Consider the following 23,799-nt stretch of genomic DNA (forward strand, 5'->3'; position numbering starts at 1 on the left):
TTCTGGTTGCCCTTCCACCCCCCGGCTGTGTGTGAAAGTCCAGCTGGCGCACTGACAGCCTCCACACATCAGCTGAACATTACAGGCCCCATATTGTTTATGATATGGAGCCTGTCATTAATTTGCATTCTTAAGTGGCAAACACACACATACACACTTACCATGTGATAAGGAGAAACATGTTTTTGCATTAATTTATACGACATAATGTCACACCCCCAACCCCAGACACACCAACAACATGCACACACTTATAAATTGCAGTCACATCCCCGTGCTAGAAGGGGATGATAATTGCAGACGGCCAATAAATTACTGCTGCCTCCACATCAATTATAAGCATCACGTCTGGCAATGAGGAAAATGAGATCTTGTGACAAATTTCATGAGGCTTGGCTGCCCAGCAGCCTTTCTTAACATGCTACAGATAGCAATCCCTTATCTAGCCTCTGTAATGGGGAGCTACGGATAGAGAGATGGAGCTGCAGCCATTTAATTAAAAAGCTGGGGGTAGGGGGTGGAGAGGTGTAATTCATTGAAAAGGCACAGGAAGGAGACAAAGCCTTTGTCTCCAATAAATATTTTGCTCAAAAATTGTCACTCATCAGAGGCCAAGCTTGTATCTCCTCTGACAGCAATTCTGGAGATTTTTCCTGTCTTTGTGCTCATCTCCCCACTATTTTCTTCTGTCTGTGTCTCTCCCTCTTCTTTCCTTTTTTTTTTTTTTTATATTTCCCAGGAGTCCACTGTTTTCTCCACTGGGACAGCTCCAGCGTTTTTTTACGAATGACTGCGGTGGACAGACAGTGGCACTGAATGAAATGGCCCCTGCACCTAATTGTATTCCCACCTGGGGAAGGCAGGCAAGCAGCGGAGGCTTCAAGCACACAGCAATGAGGATTTATGGCAGATGGGGAGACGGCAAAATAAAACACCAAAAGGGATGGCTCTTAAATCTCATTCCCAGTGCAATATTCATTGTAGTTGCAATCGGGTGTGCTGATAGAGCATTGAAAAACCACTGCTGTGTTCAAATTATGGCTGTACTCTCTACTAATATTTAACATCATTAGAAAATCATTAGAAAACCATCATGAAACCTGGGATTATGACCAGAGCATTAAACACAATGATTATTCAGTGTGTTCATTCTCCGCTTTGCCTTGGAAATGAGATTTGCTCTGCTGCGGCAATGTAGGGAAAAGGTACGAATATTTCTCATAATTACTGCAACATTTAAAAAACATTGGCTTGCATGAATTACTGTACTATTATGCAGTTGTGTCTGTCTGCCCAAAAACAAAGTTTTCAATGAGGCTTTTGTATGGGATTAATGCATTTTCATGGGGGCATCAGCATGAAGAATGCCAATATCTGACATAACCTGAACCTTACATAATGTTACCAGTAATGTGGGGAATCAGAGACACACTGATTGATAGCATGCATAAAAAATATATATATTTTTGTCTGCATCATTAACACCTTGATCAGACTGCAGTGTCGAAGGTAGTGGGACAGCAACAGCTTTGTGTAGTGAAACCACAAACTAAACTTCAGTAATGATATCAACTTCTTGAGGAGAATATAAAAAACAAATCTAGCAAATCCGGTTTTAAGACTGCACATAAGAGTGTATATGTCTTCTAGTGTACTCTGATATACTACTCTACTTGAGGAAAGGGAGGGCCAATAGTGTCAAAGGTGAGTCTTTAGTTTTTGGGATTTCTCGGCAGCCCCATTATCAAGAGCAGCCATCAGCACAAAGATAAAAGATCCTAATGGAGCTGGCCCTGGTAGAGATGAAAGGTGCAGAGATGGCACACTGTTATGAATCTCTAATGCAGCCCATGTTTCTAAGGTAATGACTGACTCCCAGGCCCCTTTCACATGCTTCCCTGTTTAGGGCCCAGGCGATAAAGGTCTCTTATTTCTTGTCACTAAGTAGTAAGGCAGTAACCCCGTGGCCCTTGCTCTCATTGGTTCTGGAAACGATCCTGAGATGGTATACAAAGTCTGAGAAAAAACATCTTTGTCTATTCCAATTTAGTCAAGAGATTGACAAAATCAGCTAAAATTGTTATAAATAATACTCCTTGTCATCACTGCATCTGACTTATGGTCTATTGCTACTCCTTCACTAGTCACTGTGATAGCAAAGAGAAGTGGCAGATGGCATAATTTTGGTGAAGCTACCGTATGTTAAAACAAACATGTCACTTTCTTTGTAATACACAGGACAGTAAACCTTACTTTCATATGCTGAAATATGCTTGTTTTATAGTAGGTGACTATGAACAACATATTATTTTTGGGTCAGGATGAGCAGCAGGCTAATGTAAGAGCAATTCATTGTCAAGATTTTCTGAGTAATTGAACTAACACTTATGAGAAGCAATGTTCTTTTGAATGCATTACTTGGCAGATATTCGGGCTTTTGTCCCTTAAACTTTGGCAGCAAAAAAATTATGCCCTTTGAACAACAGGGAGAAGTGAAAATACACAGCGAGAGAAAGAACAAGTCTTCCCTCCAGTCACTTTCACAGAACCTAATGGATTGTGAGCACTTAATGCATTAATCAATCAATATCTCTCACTGTACATCAACAACGCGACCAAGTTATGAATGACCTTTGTAACAAAAAAAGGACACTTTAATGCACACAAGATAGGTTAGGTTAGTAACTTGGGCCTGGTTTTAATTACGCATGATTACACCTTCACAAGGTGGAGGGCCATTAACAGTGCACTAAATATATTGAGGTCAATTGTCGTACAATTTGCACATGGATTTGCTGGAGATATGGAAAGACTGTAAGCTATACAGAGAGGCCTCATTTACTCACCTGCTGTTGATTATACAATATTCTTCAAGACACACACATTTAGAAATATCTTCCATCCACTTTTTACATCATATCACGGCCATAAAATGTATTTGTGCTTCTTGTGCATTATAATCCACTGTAAGCAGCAGGCTTGGTCACCAAGCAACATAGGAATTGCCCTGGCTTACTCTGAGAAGACACCATGAAAGGTAAGTGCTCTTCTTTGTAGTATGGCTCAAGCACTAATTTAAAGATGGCCCCTATCTTTAGATAAAAAAAAAATAAAAAGGAAAAACTCACACTTGAGAGAAATCATTATAAGTACTGGGGTATACTCCAATGTTTGCCCATTGAAAGTCATTTTCAGTGTCACACCGCTGTAAAGGTAAATCAGTTGAATTTGCAGCTGTTTTGTATGTAAGAATAATTGTTTCATTATTATTTTATTTTGCAAAAAAATTGTTTTCATGACTACAAATCATTCTTTGAACATTTGCAAGACCTCATGTGATTTCATGGACAATCAGATTGTGAACTCATGGACAATCAATTTTAATATTTTCTCATTAAATGATTGGCTTTTTTAAAACTGATAACAAGAGTATAAGAATATTAAAATTCTCTTCCCAGGGCAAAAGTGGACTACAGACAAAGCAAAAAAAAAGTTGTCTTTCCTTCTCTATCTGTATCTTTGTAATAGTGTGGATAAGAAAGCAGGACCGAAAGGATTGAGGATGGTGATGGTGGGATAATACAGGATAGGAGGAGAACAAGGTTGAGGTAATCATGATGGGGGGCATGATTCGAAATCCCTTCCTGAGCACTGGTGGAGCGTGGAAGTGAAGCGTGGAGACAGAGTGGAGCGGACAGGAGCTGACTGCAGAGAGCCAGAGAAAAGAAGAGCCCAGAACAAGAGCGCAAACTAATGCTATTGTGGTCAATGCACAATGGATCCTGCAAAGTGACTGCAGAAGGCCTTTAAACAAAGAAGGTATGCCATTCGCTCTCCCCCACACAATTAGATTATTTTGCCTGGTTTAACATGACAAAAACACAGCCCATTTTTCCTAATTCTGGCTGCCATACTGGCCACCGTGCCACCTTAAATCGAGTAAGCCTCTGAGCGCTGGCCTGTCTCTTAGACTGACAACGACTTGTGACATGGATCCAAACACATCCACTGTGTTCTCTATTCTACATCTCACACACAAATGTGTGCCCCATCTCAGCTTTCCCAAGTGCTCGAAATATTCACCATATACATGAGAGGAACTCCATTTTCCAGAGAACCCCCAATCATCAGGCACTGCTACAGTTAATCATTTTCAGTTTTTTATAGATTTTTTACTGATTTCTTTTTATGTCCCTATGCAACCAAAAGTTGATCACAGCACAGAATATGCTTCTGGTAATAGACAGTGAAGAGAAAAATGGGTTAAAAACCCCAATGAGCTGATGATAATGTGCCAGAGGACCTTAAAGTAGCAATACACGGTTAAACTACAGTACAGTACAATCACTATTCATATTATTGTGTTTTTTTTTTTTTAAATGGCTTTTACTCTATCTTATCATTTCAGATCACACACCTGAGTATTTCTGGACAAACATCAATATACTTCTTTCAAAATGGCTATTCAAGTGCACATATATCATTAAAATATTACAACTTAAAAAAACTAAACCATCTGCCTCCTGAGTGGAAACTGGAAAATGTTTTTATAGCAGCACTTGGTCCAACATAGCCGACTAATGCAAAAAAGGACCAAAATTGCATGTCCTTCCCCCTTGACTGTGCAGTGCAGCTGAATTGACTCGATATGCTCTCCTGTATGCTTACTGAGCAAGGACTATGAAAATTGACCTTTGCTTGCTTTCTAAACAGTGGATTATTCAGGATGAGTTTTTATGATGTTTTCAACTTGTTTGCCTTCTCTCTCTTATTACTGTATACAGTATGCTTGCAAATTAGTTTTTTGTGTAAAAATAAATTTTACAAAGAATATTAATGGATCCACAAATGAATATGCAAAAATGTGTAAAAGGCATAAAAAGCCTTTTCTTATTATGTAAACAAAAAGACACTTGTTTTGCCCTTACAGCAAGCATTACACTCTTTTTCTTGTACTCAGCTGTTTTCACTGTGAGGTCTGTCAACGAGGGATAAACATATGCAAACTTTTATTGCTTTACTATCCATGTCTGTGACCGGTCCAAACTTCAGATACTGTTAACAAAAATGTTTTTTGGGTTAATTGGTTGAATTCATATTGTTGCACTAAAACTCTTTTTCATTCTCTATGGTCGTGGTGGAAATGTATCTTTTCAGTGTGCATTTACAGTGTAAATGCCTGGCTGCTCATTCATTTTTCCCTCACGTAAATATCATCCATCACTACGCTCATCCAAGGTCCTTTGCTCCAAGTGAACAGTAAGAAGAAAATATCCACAGCCAACTTATAAAACGGCAACGACAGAGCAGCGCTTCCAGCCAGACAAAGACAGACTTTGAGAGACAGGCCATCAGTTGGACCAGTTGGGACACCATAAATCTGACTGAGTCAAACAGTAAGAATGTCCAAGATTGTCACAAAACAAATACTATTTTGTCTCAGTGTCACTGGGCCGGCAATCACATCTGGCTAAACAGAGTCGGGCTGTGGGCATATCTTCCCTCCAGACTTCCTTTCTTTAACAAATAGTGCATTCACAGGATCACTGCTCAGTCAGTAGCCACCACACAACGTGAGTACTGAATGTGCTTATCCTGAGATAACCACTGTTTTATTGTGTGTCAGGTTTACGGGATAATTCTCTGAAAGTACGTAGACACAGGTCTCAGACCTGAAGGTGCTTTGTAATCAATGGCAGCCTACTGTAGACTACACTAGTGGTATCACACTCAACGTGGTGTGAGAATTTCTGTCTGTCTGCTGATACCCAGCTACATGGGGCAAGGGAGACAATATTTGCGGAAACTAGACAAATTCAGAATAATTCCCAATATCCATCTGTGTAAAGTTCCCTCAAATGTCACACACTACCATCACCAACATACAGTAGAGACTCCCTCCCACTCATATTATCCTTTTGTGTTTTTCACCAAACACATCCATTTCTCTTCCTCCACCCTCCTCTCACCCTCCTCAGGTGGTGTGTAGTGTACTGTCAAGCACAGCGTAAATCAATGACTGGTGCTCACGCCCACAGGTAAAGGTTAGAAAGGTTCACTATTGAATTATATCTGCACTTCTCTCATTGCTGCCATCTGCCTGGCTGCTTTTAGTTGATGTGGTTGATGCACTGGAGGGGACTTGCTAATGCACTCAAAACATGGACATGTGTGTTTCATGTGTATCATGTACGTGTCTGTATGTTTTTTTTGTCTGTATGGATGTTTTCTTCAAATACAACTAACATATATGCATTTGCACATTAAGCAACATTCACACATGTGTACTTACACACCTACACTTAGGCACACTTCACTACTCTTGCCTATCTATCAGAGAGAGTGGATAATGAATCACTAAATCTGTGCTTTCAGCCATTCTTTGTTTCATCTGCCTTTATTCTAATGGAGCCTTCGGAGTGTGAGGGCAACATGCTGCTGGATAGGGCATCCTTCACTCTCTGGTTATGTTTTGCTGTCAGCGAGGCCTACTGTCTCTGCTGGACCCAGAGTGAACTCATCCATAGCATAGATCATGCCCTTTGATCCACCAGCTCTCTCTAGAGGGCACAAACAGCCTTATTAAAAATGGCTAAATAAAACTTTCCTAGCCTCGACTCGATAGTTGCCAAACTTTACCCGTTTCTTCTCTGATGCTGCCTATGGTCAAATTGAGCTGCCTAATTCTGACAGCAAGCAGTACTGTTGTTCCCCCAATACCAAAACATAGTAACAAATGAAGCAATCTAAGTGTTTAACAATTTATTGGTTCTAGTTCCTAGACGACCTGACATACACAAGCACTACAATCAATATCATAGATTAAAACACGCTGGATGTAAGATGGTAATGTCCGCTTTAGGCAAAGGTCAAGTGAGAGGCGTGCAAAAAACATATAAAATATTACAACTACTACATTTTACCAGTAAAGAAAAGTCAGACAAGAGAACATGTATCTGCACTCTATTGCAAACACATGAAAGTTATTTTACGAACAAGTACATTGTAGAAAATGTGCTGGGTATGCATTCTTTGACAAAGACAATCAACCAAAGTGGGTTTGATAATGAGGCACGGACACAACTGGCTCTTTGTAACTGTAATCACATTAAAAGAGCCAGTGGAGTCGTGATAGTTACACTTGTGGAGAAGCATTTGTCCAAGCATTTGTTAACAAAACCCTGCATCATATCATCTAATAAGAAAAGTCAGCCACATTTCACACTAACCTCTAACTGTATTGAAAATATTTTGGACATGAAAACCAAACTGTGCATTAGTCCTATGCTCTATCAAACACAAATCCATCATTAAAGAGTAGAAACTATGTCGTGCTCCTTCGTCTTAAATTTACTTGTTTTTCTTTCATCTCATGTACCTGTATGGCAGTGACATGACTGCTGCTATAACTAAACCCATCACTACCATAATGTCTTTGTCACCCAATCTATTCTCTCCACTGGTTGTGTCTGTCTTTAACCACAGACTTCCCGCCCTCGGCCCTGACTGACAGCCCCTGCGGAGGCTGTGGTCACTCTGTGTGAGTGACATGAGGGGCAGCAGGGCTCCTGCATTACCTCCTTCCCTTCCCTCCGAGCTTTTTCTGATCCTGCAATCCAGCACCTCACACCACCGATCGCCACCTCTGCTCCAATATCCAGCAGCAAAGCCTATAGGCCTGAAAATAGAACTCATTAACACGTTTAGTAAGTACAAATGAGATGACTGTCTCCTGATGGACTGTCTATCTTTTGGATCAGCTTTCAAGGAGAGTGTCTGGTAATGACAGGAGAGAGGGAAACCAATATTATAATGTGCTGCCAGTCTCCTCTGAAAATGGGCTTGATGACAGGGAGAGCCTCTCGCACCCACACATGCCTGATTCTCAAAGTGGACACCTATGTGTGTGCTCATTTATGGGTATGCGAGTTTGCAAAATAAAATCGTGCGCATATTTACACCCACATGATATAACTGACAGTGAAATCACACACAGGGCATACAACATACAGGGCACACACAAGGCGAACTCAGCATAAATAAACATCTCAAAATACTGCATTAAAAAGAGTTCATGTCATGATTGTGAAATGCTATTGCTTTTGATGTTTTAGCATGACTCAACTTGTCCTCATCACATTTCATCACTTTTCCTATTGTCTCATCTTTGACATTTATGCCGCCCCTCTTCTCCTCGAAGCTGCAGCTATTGGACAGGCTGGCACAACCAGGAGGCAGACTTTACCCGCCTTCCAGCCTGGGGGCAAAGCCAGCCAGTATTTACAGAATGACGGTTCATACAGGAGGGGAGGTAAAAATCTGGACAAAAGACATTTTTATTCACAGCCCATCCCAGAATAGCTTGGTGGCTTTCTGGTCAAATTGCTATTACAGGATGAGCCAGCAGAGGAATTTATACCAAGCTTGTCCATAAAGCAGGGGGCACACAGAGAGAAAAGACTTGCTTGTGTTAGTTAGAGCAGATACACAACTGGAAAATCTATAAAGCCATCATTTTGGCTTTTTAATAAATGTCTAGTCTTTTGTAATATTTTCAAAATGAAAAGTAATGTATTTATGAATTTCCTGGCACGTTCTATGGACAGCAAACAATTTCCTATGCTGCCTCGATGCCCTCTGGACAGGGATTAGAAGGCAGGCGACTGACGGAGGCCTGACTGAGCAGGGGGCCCTCTGGGGCTGTACTCATCCAGGCCTGCTCAGTCCTCATCCTCATATCCACTCTGTATCACCAGGGCAATAACAGCCTTTATTAAAAGCGCATTGCAGCAATGTCTGTCTATACAACTTACTTTCAGATTGGCCATAATCTGGCATGTAGAAAAGGTCTGGTGGTTAGGGGCTACAATATCCTGTTTCTGGAAAGGTTTACTTTGCATTTTAACAAGCATGAATAAAGGAGGACATTCCAGAAATGGCTACCGTCTGTTTTGATTTTTGCCTGTGGGGAGCAAAGGCTCAGACTATGGCCCTTGCATGCCATCAGAGCGTGGCCTGGCTCACCTCTGATTTTACCTGGCTTTAGCAGCTTTAGCTTAGCCACTCGACGTGCAGATAGCAGGGTATGATAGGGTATAATAGCAGGGGAGAGTAAAGCCCTGTTAAAATGTTGCAATATAGTGGTTAAAGGCAGAGGATAAGACAAAAGGATGAAGGCATGGTTGAATATAATGCATATTAGATGTTTGTAACAGTAATTTTGACAGACTTCATGTCGACACATCCTGTCTGCCATCATTGAATCTCAACGTGAACTGCAAGGTGTTGTGCAAATCCTAAAATATGAGTGACTCGTTGCTTTATTAGTGCATTTTCCATGTCACAGCCCATTTTCCAGCTTTTTCAGAGCGTCTCAAGAATTATGCATGAGGCAGGGAGGGAGAGGGAGGCATATGGGGAGGGAAGAAAAATGCCTCTGTTGTCAGGACAGGCCTTACTATTAGGTGTGTGACCCTGAAAGCGCACCCCTTTTAGCGAAACAAGCAATGGATCTCATTTTGGATACACCTATTATGCAGTAATTTGTATGCATCCTTTCGTCTCATTTCCATTTAATAATGCACACAGCTCCCCTGCCCAGTTTCTCAAACTGGTCATTAAAAGTACCGCTGATCTTAACTACAGGCTTAAGTTCCACTTACAAGCTCTCACCATGGGGTGGATGAAACAACTGCAAAGTCAAAGTAAAATGACCCCTCCCGGGCCAGTCTTCGCCCTTGAATACTCAGGCCTGTATGTCTACACCAACGGGAGACAATGACTGGTGGCTGCCCAGGCGGCCCCAGCCCCAGCCTTCTCCTTCCCAGCCTCCTAGACTCACAGACAGGGATTTCCTCCTGCGATGAGAGCCAAGCCGTCACAGCCCAGCGATCAAGGGCCTGCCATCTGTGACTGAGGCAGATTTACAGCAGGAGCTAATCCACACTGTCAACCGCGTTTGTTCTCCATTTCTGCCTCCTCCATACACATACATACTGTATAAAAGCACACAAGTAAACCACCACTGAAAAATACTAACAATTTACCCTTATAAAATGTTCTCGCCTGCATATCTCTCTCTCTCTCTCTCTCTCTCTCTCTCTCTCTCTCTCTCTCTCTCACACACACTAAACAAAGCCAACATTTCTTGCAGAAGGGCATCCACCCTTCAGTGCATTTTAACTTTGCCCTTTTTAAAGGCATGATCTCATTCTGTTGTACACTCAAAAAATAACTTTTGTCGATTAAATGTTAAGAAATGAGAAACCTCAATATGTCATTGAGTTATATGCCCTGGTGAACATCATTCATCTGAAATAGGGTCATCATATGCTCAAGTGTTACACCAGCTCCCACACTCAAGCTCCCCAAACTTGTTTCCCCCACTTATTTTGCATCCGTTGCTCACAATTTTCTCTTATTCTCCATATATCTGTCTCTCTCATACCAATACATCCCGATGCTTTACTTTGTCAGCAGTCACAATTAACCCCTATACTATGCCTTCTCTGTCACATACATGTCTCTCTTTTTGTGTCTAGTAATGAGCTGTTATCCTTTAAACTAGAGGGTTAGCACTGATGCAGACAATGCATTGGTTCAAGTCAGTGCTGAGCTTTATTCAGTGATCTCTGCACACTGGGCTGCGGTCCCTCTGTGACCCCCTTTGTTTCCCCACAGATAAGGGGTTAAGGAAGATAAATGGAGGTGTGGTCACAGAGCAACATGCCTAAGCAGCACATTTTCAGTTTGAGCAAGAATTAAAACAATGCAAGCCTTTTATCCCTGTGTTAGTCTAATTGGAAAGAAACCTAATTTTTTGCTGCCCTTGCTCTCCTCGGACACTCAGCCCAGAGGAGATATGTGGAACCAAATCCCTACAGTCTGCTGCATCCTCATAAGGGGCATTAAAATGCAACGTTGTAAAGTGTCAAACGAACCAGATCATGCATGACCTGGCCTAATTTCATTCCATTGCTGTCATACAGAGGTATCAGTTGACTTACATACATTATTGGCTAAAATGGAGGGATTCTGGAGATCTTTTTAAAGAATTATCCCATGCTACCATTTCATACCACGTCTGTGTGTAATGTCATGTGATGATAGTTGTGAGAATTTTAGTGGGAAAAAAGGCTTCCTATGTTTTGCAAAAAAATCCAAGGCAGGCTACAAGCTCAGCACCTAACGCCAGCAGACTCGCAGGATCAGAGAACAGCAGCAGGCAAGGGAATTACTGTCTAGGTGACCCAGGAATTCAGGGGCAACTTTGTTTTAACAAGCCAGGGAACGTTCCACCACTTTAGCAACTATGCCTCAACCACAAAAAAGAGCCCTGTGCCATAGAAGAGCTAGCGAAGAGGAAATTAAATATTACACTGGGAGGGAATGGTTCAGCTCTATAGTGGAGGGGTGGGGCTGTGAGGTGGACCGGCGCAGCTGAGGCTTTTGGAACAAGGCATCTGGGGTGTGAAATGGTAGAAGTGAGAGGTGTGGAGTCAGCTATTTAAGAGCTAATGATTACAGACAAAGAGGTTTGATCATTATTGAAGTAATTTGATCAAGATGCTTTTTCTTTTCCAAAAAGAAACAAATGGGGGTAGTGTTGGATTGAAAACAATGAATTAGATCTAAATAATAATAGGTCATAATAATTAATCTTGTGTTTATATATGCGTATCTGTCTACAGCTTGTTGTAAAAGAGCAGAAAGGAGGCTTATAGTTGGTAAAACAAAACAAAAAAATCCTTTTACATTTTGTTAGATACTAGTGGTCTGTTCAAGTTAGTGAGGGTTATTGTAATTTGAAGAAACTCTGCAGGGGAGTAACCGCTGTCTCCTTGTGTGTGTGTGTGTGTGTGTGTGTGTGTGTGTGTGTGTGTGTGTGTGTGTGTGTGTGTGTGTGTGTGTGTGTGTGTGTGTGTGCGAGAGAGTGTGTGCTGTAATGAAACTAGCCACACACAGCCCCACTGCAGGGGCCCATTACCTAACCTAAAGCTCAGATCCCTCACCCTGGCACAAACATGGGCATCTAGCACATCAAAGGTTAAAATAGAAAAAAAGGGACTGATAAAAACAACATCTGCTGAAAATAAAAATAAAAACAGCACAACAACTCCTCCTGTCTGAACACAAAAAAGTAAATTCCCAACCCCCAACCCTTTTAAACTAAATGGCCCTGCCTATTGCCTTTGCATGTTCGCCTGTCCACTGTACTGTAGTCATTAACATATTTGGAGTGCAGCGAGCAGAAAGCTTAATTGTCCCTAATTGCTCAGCTAAATATGTTCTCTAATGATTTGCTTCAGATCTGTGACTGCCTTTTGCGCAATTTCCCGGCCGCTGGCTTCATTATCCCTGCCTCCTTGGAACAAAGCATCTTCACAGGCTACCCCCCCACACACACACACACACTCCCCGCTCCTGCATAACACAGACAGCGAGTATGTGTGTGAGGGAAGTAATGGTTCCCTCTTGGAGGGACACACAATAGAGCCCCTTTGTCAGGGCACAGGAGTTAAAGTGATTGGAAAACCAAATCTCTGCTAAGAAAGGGTGTTAATTGACCACAGCTCACTCTTCCTAATCAGTTGATAATAAATGAGCAGCTAAGGCACTTTGTTTCAGCCATGCTACTGTTGTAGCTGTGTCTGTTTTGTGGTGTTCTTGTTGTCGTTACAGCTGCTGCTGCTGTTGTCCGGCTCCTCCTTCTCTGGCCTTAATGCCCTGTCTCAATATGTCTTGGGTAGCTCGAAAAGAACAGCTCCCATTAACAGAGATCTCTGCTTTTACTGCTGAAGGCAGGAATATCTTGTGTAAATGATATGGACCTAAAATTATATCAAAATTAAATATACATTTGAAAAATAAAGTTGTTTGAATCAAATTGAGATACACAACTCCCAGGAATGTTGTTTTAAATTGTCTCTCACAATGAGAACCCCTTTCTTCAATTTAGCTACAATTTCACTCGGCTCTATCAAAGTAAAAGGCATACTTAGAGGTGTAATGTACTGTTCTTCCTATCTGAAATAGTAATGCACATTTGTGTTTCATATTTCTGTATTTCAAATACGTTTGTATGACACACACACAAAAACAAAAAACGAATTGAGACAGCTCAGGCATATAAAATGCCTCAGTGGAGTGGATGAATGTATGTTTATGTATACAAGAGACAGTGGAGCATAGGTAGAGAGATCAAGAGAGTAAAACAAAGGCAGACGCAAATAAAAAGATACTAAGAAAAGGGCCACAGGGGCAGGTTCTGACCTGTATCTGAAGAAGAGCATTTGCGAATGGTGAAGATGGAGCTGAGGTCCTCCTCCTCCTCCGGCAGGCCCTTCTGCAAGCGCTGAAGCTTCCTGAGGCTCTCACTGCGCTGGTGCTTCATGGAGCGCACATGCTGGATCAGGTTGAGCTTGGCCTTGGTCGAGTAGTTACACAACACACAATGGTAGTAGCAGGCATCACCCTCCACTGCGTTTTCGTGCTGCTGCAGGTGCTGTGGGGGAGAATGGAGAGAGAGAGAGATAGAGAAAGAAAGGAACACAGGAAGAGAGAGTGGGAAAGAGAGAGAACGAGGTTATTGTAGATGGCAGATAGCTGGCTAGGCACCACCAACTCACTTTCACTCAAACAGTTGGCAAATGAACAAATCAATTCCCAATCACAGCCCTGTTGTTTAACATCCAGACCTCTTCCACTTCAGGACAACTGTTTGGACTGCACACTTTGTCTGCGTGAGTGTCTGTTTCAGTGGGCTAACAGGACAGGAGAGGCCTGTGAGGCACGCAAATCTCAGGGGCCCAACGGTAGGCAGGAATCACATCAGCCACCCTTCAGAAGCCGTGGGTCTACAGCCTCACAGACGGAAGGGAGCATTGATCCCCTTCACTCAACAGAAGCCTCCCGTCTCTGAAAAGGAAACTCCAAACATCTGCTTGTTTCACGCATGGGATACTAAATATTGATCATGGTGAGTTAAATCCTTGCTCCCTCATAGAGAAAGAAAGGCAAAGTCAGCCGGTGGTGAGGCAGGAAGGGGATTTAGTACACTCTGAGAGAAACTGGAACATTCCACAACAGGAGGATAACCTTCAAAGAACGGGAACATCAGCACTAGTATTGACCTGTCAACCCCACCACTTCCGCCAAGACGCAACAGCAGACCTAGTCCCGATTTCAGCCCACCCTCCGCAGTGTCACAACATGCCTAACGCCCCGTAGTGACACCATACCACCACAACCTCTTGTCACACCACAGAGCTCCAGTCTAATTATCTCCTGCATAGCTCAATCAATGATGCAAGACCAACACAATATGGCTGGGCCTGGTGCGAGCATCACAGTTATTGACCACTATCCTAAAGCATCACACTGATTGTTTCTGCATGTTTACAATGAAAGCCCCAGACTCGGTATGGCCACTTGTGTCATGCCTGTCGTGCTGCTCCCAATATCAAATATTGGAGTCTCGCTGTGGATGTCTGTGGCTGCAATCAATGTCTATCACCAAAAGTTTTCCTCTTTTTAACTGTAATCTTCTTGACACCCATGTCTCCTGTAAGGCATGCTGAGAGAACTTAAAATATATATTGTATATTGTTATATGTTGTTAAACCAAAATATTGTGGATGAACATGGATGCTTTAAAAGCTTTTGATACATACATGTAAATGAAACACTATTGGATACATTTAATAGTAAATTAATTAATAACATCTTCCATTTCTAACCAGGTACAATGCACTGATGCTAATTTTAATTTAACTTAAATCAATAAAAATGCTAAAAGCTTGTGATTAAAGTTGGGTCTACTCAGTATTTTTGATCAGGTTTTATTACCAATTCTTCATTTAGTATAAGCCCTGCCCTTATTTACCATACACATTAGGCTTACATTTAGACAGTTTTAGAAAATTGAACCATTCATCAAGAATTAACTGAACTATCCTCTCCTGCACTGAATGGCCTGTCCGGCTGGCTGGAAAAATGTAAAAGCAATGGAAACATTAGACATTTAACCACATTACATCTAAATCAGGTGTTGACAGTTTGGTGAAAAAAAAGTCATAACAATATTATGTTGCCATAAAATGCTCTTGTCCCTTTCTCCTAATGTTTAATTTTCTGGCAATATTGTAATATTGCTATGGGGTTTTCTGAGCTATTGTGTTTCATTCTCTTTGGTTTCATATTTCTCACTTCTACAACTAAAATGTGCATTAAGACACCGCTTCCAGGAAAAGGAATAGGAGTTTTTTTTTCTCTCTCTTTTTTGTGAGCCCCACAGCACAGTGTAATAGAGTTATTAGGTGATTGTAAAAGGCTCTGTGTCTCTGTGTGCTCTCCTTTCTCGCCTCATTTTAAGCCATCCATGATGTCATGAATAGGTGTTGCTGGATATTGTGGGAGCTCTCCTTCTTCTCCCCATTTTCCTCCATGCACAAATATTGCATCTACTGAGGTAGAAAGAAACCTGAGAGACAGATTCAGTTATAGATAACACAAAATCCATCATGCAAACTGCTTTTACTCATAGCAGATGTCTTGAATTAAAAAAAAAATCTTTCCGCAAATGACTCAAGGCTCCAAAAATCTACAAGAAGACAAGTTTTAAAAAAAATGACAGCACCTGACCAAAACTTCAAAGCTAGTCTCAGGAGGAAAAAAAAAATCCTGGGAGTTTTATAGTTTCCCATAAAAAGCACAGGGTTTATATAGGAGTGAACCTGAGACCGCCTGCCCCTGAATCAGCCATAATTCACTATAAACCTGACTGGCCAGGAAGATGGCCTCAACAGAGCCAAAATGTGACTGCCCCAGTGCTTGTAGCTCAGTCTACAATGTCAAACGGTTACACCTGTAAAATAACACTTTCACCATCTCTGCACCGCCATGACCAAACGCAGTCTGGGGCATTTTAGAGTCAGTGAACGAGAAGAGGAGATCAAACCAACGAGTGATCAGTAAGGTGGCCCCTGCTCATTCAGTATTCCATGAAGGACTGAGGCAAAACGATACCATAGTGCCTCGGAGAACAGAATAACGTGGCCCATGAGTGCAAAACCCCTCTGATCTTCACACGCACTAGCTCTATCTAACATGAATTCTCACTGGATTCCGTAGGAATTATCCATAGGATTATAGCGCACAAACACAGTATGGACACAGTAAACTAGCAGTACATCGCCCTCTCTGGTTACGCGTGCACACGCGCATGCACACGCATGCACACCCACACACACACACACACACACACACACACACACACACACACTTGAATGTGAAACATAATAATGCATGAGACAGGGCCTATGTCTGTTTCCTATGATCCTGCAATGAAGCCCCTAGTTGATAAATCACCTCCAACTGGAGTGCAGGAATTTGGCGGCTTAATGAAAAAGTCATGTTGAACTGAGAGGAATTGGTCGGCCCGACTCTGGGGTTTCTAAGCGCCCTATCGAGGCCCCAACAGGAGGGGAGCTGCGGAGCATAATGGGGAGAAGCTGGCTGGGTCAGTGGCATGGATTCAATACCGCTGAACTGTCTGGGAATTTACAGCAGTCATATAGGAGATTCAGCTGAGCAAGTACAAATGTGTGACCGCCGTGAATGCAGTGATGTACTCAACAGCTATTGGGCATGGGAGACATGCTGTGTGCATTTGAATGTACTGTATGAGTGGTCTGATTTAACAGATAAGATCACAAAGACACATTGATTGTAGGTACAAATACTTCAGTAGTGATATAGCAATGTTTTGAAAGAAAGATGCAAGTCCTTTGCAGTCCGCTACAGTACAAACTGAGGCTGGCTAGATTAGCCTGAATTATACTAAACTACCTTTGTTGTTTTATACATTTTAAAAGAAGTTCTAAATTGCGTTTAAAGGGATAGATCACCTTCAATCTGTTTTTCCCCTTAAAAGCCCAGCAATAAGCTTCATTTTTTTACTGTGGTGATTTTTATAGTTTAAAAATGCAATCACAGTTTTTTCAAGCCTCTCAATTCCATGGAGCACCTTATCTCTTTCTGTGGAGGCTGAAGCAGTGCTCTGTGCTTTTTCAGGTAAAGAGGGACAGGGGCGGTGTGGGCACCACCCCATCCTCTCTCGCACAACTCTACAGTGCACCTTGCCCTCTGAGTGGGCAATACACGCCTGTATCAGTTTCACCACCCACCCAGAGCACTGCATACATCTGCATTTCCATCCACTTAAATGCAAAGTAAAAGTGCACCTTTAACACAAAACAGTGTGGTTGCTGAGAGAGTCCAACTAACACAAGATAAAGGTGGGTATTACTGGAAGGGTGGAAGAGAGACAGAGAGCCGGTAATTCCAAAGAATGGCTCCCAATGGAGCTGTATAATACAGTATGTACACGCAACAAACACGTACAATAATATAGACAAAAAGGACATCAGAAATATACACACACAAACATGCACACATGCACATACAGACTCACACACACAGCCACATACCATTACGATCATACTCTAATTTCCACCATTAAATTTGGCAGTGCTGTTAATACAAAATTAATGCATTAAAACAGATGATTATCTGTGAGCTAAATAGCTATCAATTCTAAGAGAGCTGCCAAATCCTCTCTGTGAGAGAGCCAGTGAGAGTATCTGCCTGGATATTGGGATATTGCTTTGTAACTGCCCCCCCCCCCCCGCCCCACACACACACACACGCATACCCCCCCACCCCCACCTGTTTTCGGCACTAAAAGCTGGTGTCTAAGTATGTGTATGTGTGTGTGTGTGTGTGTGCCATGGGAGGCTTACAAGGGTTAGAAAACGGCAATTCACACCTGACGCCATGCAATGCACTGGAATAGAATGAGACAATTTTATCCTCTAAAATCACAGAGGCAGAAGTAAGGCTTTCCCTATCACCTGGGAAGAGAATGTACAAACTAGTTCTTGGCTTAAGACGTGTTAGAATACTGTAAGTCAAGCAGCACAGTTGTTATTTAAACATAGTGATGTCATGGAAGCAATCATAACCAGTGAGGTAACTGTATTTCACTCTGAAGGGACACAATGTAATGTGCCTGCTAGGTTGAAATACACACCGTGACCAAAGGGAGAAGAAAACACCCTTGTTTGGCTTAATCACTGTGTGACAACTGTGGCCATACGCATGTGCTGTGGAGTATATGTATTTTTCTTACTATCCTGTTGCATCCAAATGAGAACATCTGAAAAGTAGTTGCCGAATTATTGCCTAACAATTTAAGGTTAGAAATCCTGAGTAAGTTAAATAAAAATAATAATAATAATAATATCTACCTATATATATACACATATATATATTTTATGATGAGGATTAAGTTTGAGGTTAGGGTCTAGAGAATAAAAATATTTTAGTTAATGACCCCCTTTCTTCCCAGCAGCAATGTATTCGTACATGTGCAGAGGTTTGTTGGGGACTTGGTTCTCATAAATCTGCATACTGGGATTCCCCTGAAACGTAAGCAGGTCATTTAGGAAAGCAGAGTGACTAGAGTCAGTGAGTGCTCGTAGTTTGGCCTGTGTTTCCCTGTCTGCCAGCAGCACGAACAACAGCTCCAACCACAGAGGCCCCACTGGGTGCCAAATGTGGTGGCTGCTTTGAATTAGCCACTGCAAGCTGCAACATGCCTAAAAGTTAGGTTGTGGATTAGGGGACTGTGTATTCCAGACTCAAACTGCCTACCTATTGCTTCCTGAACCGCATCCCCACCCCTGTTCTTTCTTCTCCTTTACTCTTCCTAATCCCTGCCACCGCATCCTGTCCCTCTGTCTCAAACCCCATAATGTGCTAAGTTGCTTCCTTGACTGCCTTGCTGTGGAAATGATCCATCACAACCAGTGAATAAAAAACAGGCTGCATATTTGTCTCTGGAAGGGAAGAGAGAAACAAAATGGACCTCTGTGTCATAAGGGAGGATAGCGAGGTAAAGATGGATCGCTGTAGGTGTCCTTGGAGAGGATGACTTAACATAGGCCCATGAAACAAAGTAGCTGGGGAAGGGTCATAGAGACACTTAAAGACAATACAGCTACTGGTGCTCCACACCCACCACTCTTACTTACTTTAACATTAAATAAAGCAATAATTATTGAATTCCGTTTGAATGAGTAAGATGCTAGAAAGTAAACAATGGGAACATAATTGCAGAGGGTAGGCAATCAATGCAGGCAGTCATTTGGGCCATGTTGATTGTGTAGGCTGCTCTATGTGCTTAGTGTGGGTGTCAGTGTGTGCACATTTGTGTAGCCGTTGCAAATCTAAGGCGAGCTATGGGGAGTATGTGCTGTGACAAGGAGCTGAGTAATACACTCCCATACGCGTGAACAAAACAAGAGTTGGGTAATCCCTCCTTCAATAATGACCCAGGGCTCTAAACAATAGCTCTCAATCAGCTGATCAATGTGTCCACATAATTCATGTGCGAGTCACTGTCTTTGAAAAGGCAAGAGGAGGAGGATAAGCAAGCGGATGGTAGAGAGATCAATGCCCTGTGTGGTGATAACGAGCCTGGGCCTATGCCCACAGGAGCCCCACACTGGCGTCCAGGGTCTCTCTCATTAAGAACATTTGGATAAGCATGGCTATACATACATAATGTGCACTTCTAATCGTAGCCAGATAAACACATTTCCCCCCTTCTTAATGAACTAGGTCCTGCTTTTGTGACACACAGCGATGACTCCAAAACAGGCAGGAAATGATGTCAATCCCCAAAAAAGAAAAAAAAGAGTAAAGCAAATTAACAGCAAGCTGTTGGCCTCCTCTTTCAGTAGCTAATTAACAGCTTAACCTCCTGGTGCTTTTATGAAAGCCATGCTGGGAGGAGCTTGCCAAAATTGCAGTACAATAAGTTTGCCTGCAGGAGGCGAGAGCAGGGTGGAGCCACGGGGGTACCCAAACAACTGTTACAGACACTTGATGACGTGTACTGGCAAGGTACCATCTGGAAGCTGAATGGAGCAAATCAGGACCTGCCCTGGCCCTTCTCTCCATTACTAAGTGTACTGTCTCATCATCACAACCCTCCATTTTGGACAGCAGTGACAATAATCACTTGTACAGTGCTGAGGAAGAACTGTATTTTCATTTAAGCAAAACAGGAGGCACACAGCTAGCTGAGCGGTTCAGATTGTCTGTTTGAATAATAGTTAATCGCATCAGTGTTTTACTAACACTCTTATCACAATAATAACTCATGACATTAGGGAGGAAAAGAACAGGTTTTATGTTGCTAGAAGTCTTTTTAGCTAACAGGAATCTCTCTAAAACTGTAAAGGCCACAATTAGATTTTCTTAAGAGACTAAGAAAACAAGCAAGTCTGTGGAGAAAACACATGCTTTCAGCACCCGCAGCACCAACCTAACTTCTCATTACTCCACCCCAGTATCTGAGTATTCTTCACAAGTAGACAAAGATGACTGCATCCAGAGGCCACTAATATTATGCTAAAAACCACTCCCTTTTTTCTGGCTAAGAAAATGGTCCGCCATGTGAGATTTAAATCACAGCCAGTATGACAAGTCTTGTACTCCTGCACTTTGCACTACTGATCGCTGATGGAGTACAACTTTTTCAGATGCTTCCTGAGAGGGGTAAGTGTTTGCTATGCATACCACAGCAATACATGTTAAGCTAATAATCAAAGAGAATCATCTTGTACATCTATGACAGAAAAATCTCAGGAATGTATGAAAGTGTATGTGCGTCCTAGATAGGACCAAATGACTGACTATCTAGATCTGGACTCGGCTGTACTGCAGGTCACTGATGTGTTAACAGGCTAAAGGCAGAAGGCAGCCCTGCACTCACACAGCTGACAAGAGTCTCCAACACCTCACTGCCTCTCATTTGTGACTCGCCAGCCTGACATTGGCAGCATGGCCTTGTGGAGCCACCTCAAATGTGGGCAGCAAAAAGCTTGCTAGATGGAGCCAAAGGATGAAAAAAACTGTTTGGAGAGGGTGGCGGTGAAAAGAGCCCTTAGAATGAGGGAGACGGTGTGTCGGGGGATAGGAGGGTGTTGGATTAAGATACAGGCAAACACCACTTGTAATGATTAATGCAGTCAGTGAAAATTAAATTCAGAGCAGGAACATTACCCAAACACAATTAGTGCTTGAGAACAAACATCACACTCTGCCGGGAATGCAGATTCATTGCCATATTATTGTGAGGGAGTAGCCATCAGAAGTCAAAAGGATTCTGGAAGTAAAACTTTACATGTCTGACATGACATATAGAGAGTCAATGCTACAATTACATGTCCCTTCCAACTTTGTGGGCTACTGTTACCCAGAAAAAGCTCTTAAATGTGCCCACAGCAGTAGGGGTCAACAGAAGCCATGCTTACTGAACTGCAGGTCTGCCCACGCTCTTGCTTCTAAGCCTATTGTCATTAGCTGATCTCCTGTTTTATCTTTTCGCTGATGTAACAGCAGAGAGTAGACACAGAATACAGTCTCCTCGGGCTTGTATTATCTAGCTTTCACCCCTGGCGTTCTCAGTTTGGTAGCGTAAATATTTTATTACCACATAATTGGTTGCTGCTTCAGGCTACGCAATAAGGCTGTCATATCTGTAACACTGTATGTTTTCTGACGATCCTGTATCCCTTTGTATGTAAAATTCATAGAAATGTGTTTTGGGGAGAGGGTGTATGAGATCTCGTAAGGGGAAATGTTTTGTTGTTCATGCACTGCCCTCGCACAAGCTTCCTAGAGACACCAGCTAATTTAGAACAGTGATGATGTGCTTAGCCAGTGTCAATATTACGCTGCTATCTTTATTAGGAGCATTGCGCCAACAAAAGGAGCAACATGGTCTTTGAGAGGTCCTCTTCTTAAAATGAAAATTAATGAGTGGGGTTGAGTGGAGGTGAATACACGGAGTGGGTCTATATGTGGGCTTATTTGCATGGAACATGAAGTACCTTGTTGGAGTGAAAATGCTGTTGAGGGTTCTTCAAAGAACTCATACACCAAACACCCACCAGTTTCACCTGTCAACTCTTCCATACCGGGCAACTAAAAGCTGCAACTTTAATGAGTGAAACCCTGACATTACACTTTTGGTGTTATAAACTAGAGATAAAAAGCTAAACATTTATAAGTGTAATGAAAAATGCCATTGCTTCCATAATTTGGATTATTTATAGAGTCAGGGTCTTTCTACAGTGAAAAAAATCACTACGCACATTTTTTATTCTTCATAAGACCCATCATAGCCTCTGACCTATGCCCACAGGGAGGTAGTGCACTTTTGAAAAATGGTGCTGTGTGCAGTACCCCCCCTCCTTCCCAAGAGCACGGCCAACTCTATAACTAATACACATGTGCCTCGCTAACACATATTTCTTTATAGGGTCATTCTGTTGGGCCAGCTCATTAGCCAAAGGAAAACACATAACTCCACTTTGTAAAAAAAAAGAAAGAAACAAAAGTGCTCATTGATCAGGGTGATCAATTGAGGATCAATAACCTAAACCCTCATCATTCCCAGTGCAGCATAATTGCAGCTGAGATATAGTTGTCATAACTAAAAATCAAACACAGACCAGACTAATTGGAAGAGACCTATTGCTTTGCTCACACTGGCAAAAAGCTTTACAAAGCCCCAGAAAGACTTGCGATGGCCGGTCTTTGGAGCTTCCAAAAATAACTGCTCATGCCATTAGCAAGTGTCATCATGGAGGTCATTGTGCGGGCTGCCCATTTGGGGACATTTAATACAGGGCATAGCAAGCTCCCACACAAGAGTGCCTTATATCCATTCTCATGTAACTTGTGCAAGTAAGTTATAAGATCACATTAAGCCCCACTTTTATTGGACAACTTGTGATTTTAATCTAATGTTTTGGGGGAATGTCCTTATTAGACAATTTGTTGCTGACCTCTGTGTTAAGCAGTCGTCAGAAAAAAAGATGTCATTTTCCACTCCAGTAGTTCAGCACAGTAAAGAGGCTTAGAGAGCTGGCATAGTAAAGAGGCGTGCCTGATTAATATAGATATTCCACAGGCTGGCATCACAGCCAAGCTGCCTTTACTGGCTACACCATATACACTGCTCAATCGTGCAAAAAATCTCAAACTATACTTCAAAGCCTACCACTTTTCCCCTTCCTGTTTATTGATTAGATAGAGCTCTTGTTCAGTAATTGTGCAGTAAATCAAGCATGGTGAGCACTAATCTCAAACCCGGGAGGAAAGTGTTAAAGGTAAAACCTGCTGAAAAGTGCATAATTACGGTGCTGTGTTCAGCCAGGAGAGAGGATATACTCCTCCCTCTCACATTTCTCACTCACTGCCTGCACAACCAGAGGCAGCAGGGAGAGGGGTTGGCAGAAGAGCAACGGGAAGTGTATACAGTTTCTAACCACCTCTCACTCCCTCCCTTACTCTTTCAATCCTTCTCCCTCTCCATGCATTCCCAACCAAAGCGCCGGGGGCGCCATGCTTGTAAAGAAACCACAGCCTTTTGAGTGCCTCTTGTATTTACAAACGGAGGCATGTTGGAATCAAAGGCATTACCACATGACATAACACATTAAACAGCTGGCAGATTGAGAATTTATAGACTGGATAGATAGTGAGTGAGGTAAACAAGGAATTGTGCCATTGTTTGACCAGTTTAGCTAGCTATACTTGGTATGAGATCCAAACTTACCTAAACCAGAGTCAAGTATAGGAGTCAAATGCAGCAGCTTCCTTCTTTCCCTTGCTTTGCTTTCCCTCCTAACACACAGCTCAGGCTATACTCCAGGTGGAGAC

The 23,799-nt window shown here is 42.2% G+C and overlaps 1 protein-coding gene across 3 annotated transcripts in view; it reads right to left on the reverse strand.

Annotated features, from left to right (window-relative positions):
- The window catches only part of zfhx3 (zinc finger homeobox 3), a 139,524-nt gene that overhangs the window by 47,000 nt on the left and 68,725 nt on the right, over positions 1 to 23,799 (reverse strand). For all 3 annotated transcript variants that reach the window (XM_035999572.1, XM_031324122.2, XM_031324120.2), the window contains one exon: positions 13,273 to 13,504. In XM_035999572.1, the coding sequence (XP_035855465.1) occupies positions 13,273 to 13,504 (232 nt within the window). The remainder of the gene's footprint in view (positions 1 to 13,272; positions 13,505 to 23,799) is intronic.

Source organism: Sander lucioperca, chromosome 3 (genome assembly GCF_008315115.2).
Source record: "Sander lucioperca isolate FBNREF2018 chromosome 3, SLUC_FBN_1.2, whole genome shotgun sequence".
Taxonomy (NCBI): domain Eukaryota; kingdom Metazoa; phylum Chordata; class Actinopteri; order Perciformes; family Percidae; genus Sander; species Sander lucioperca.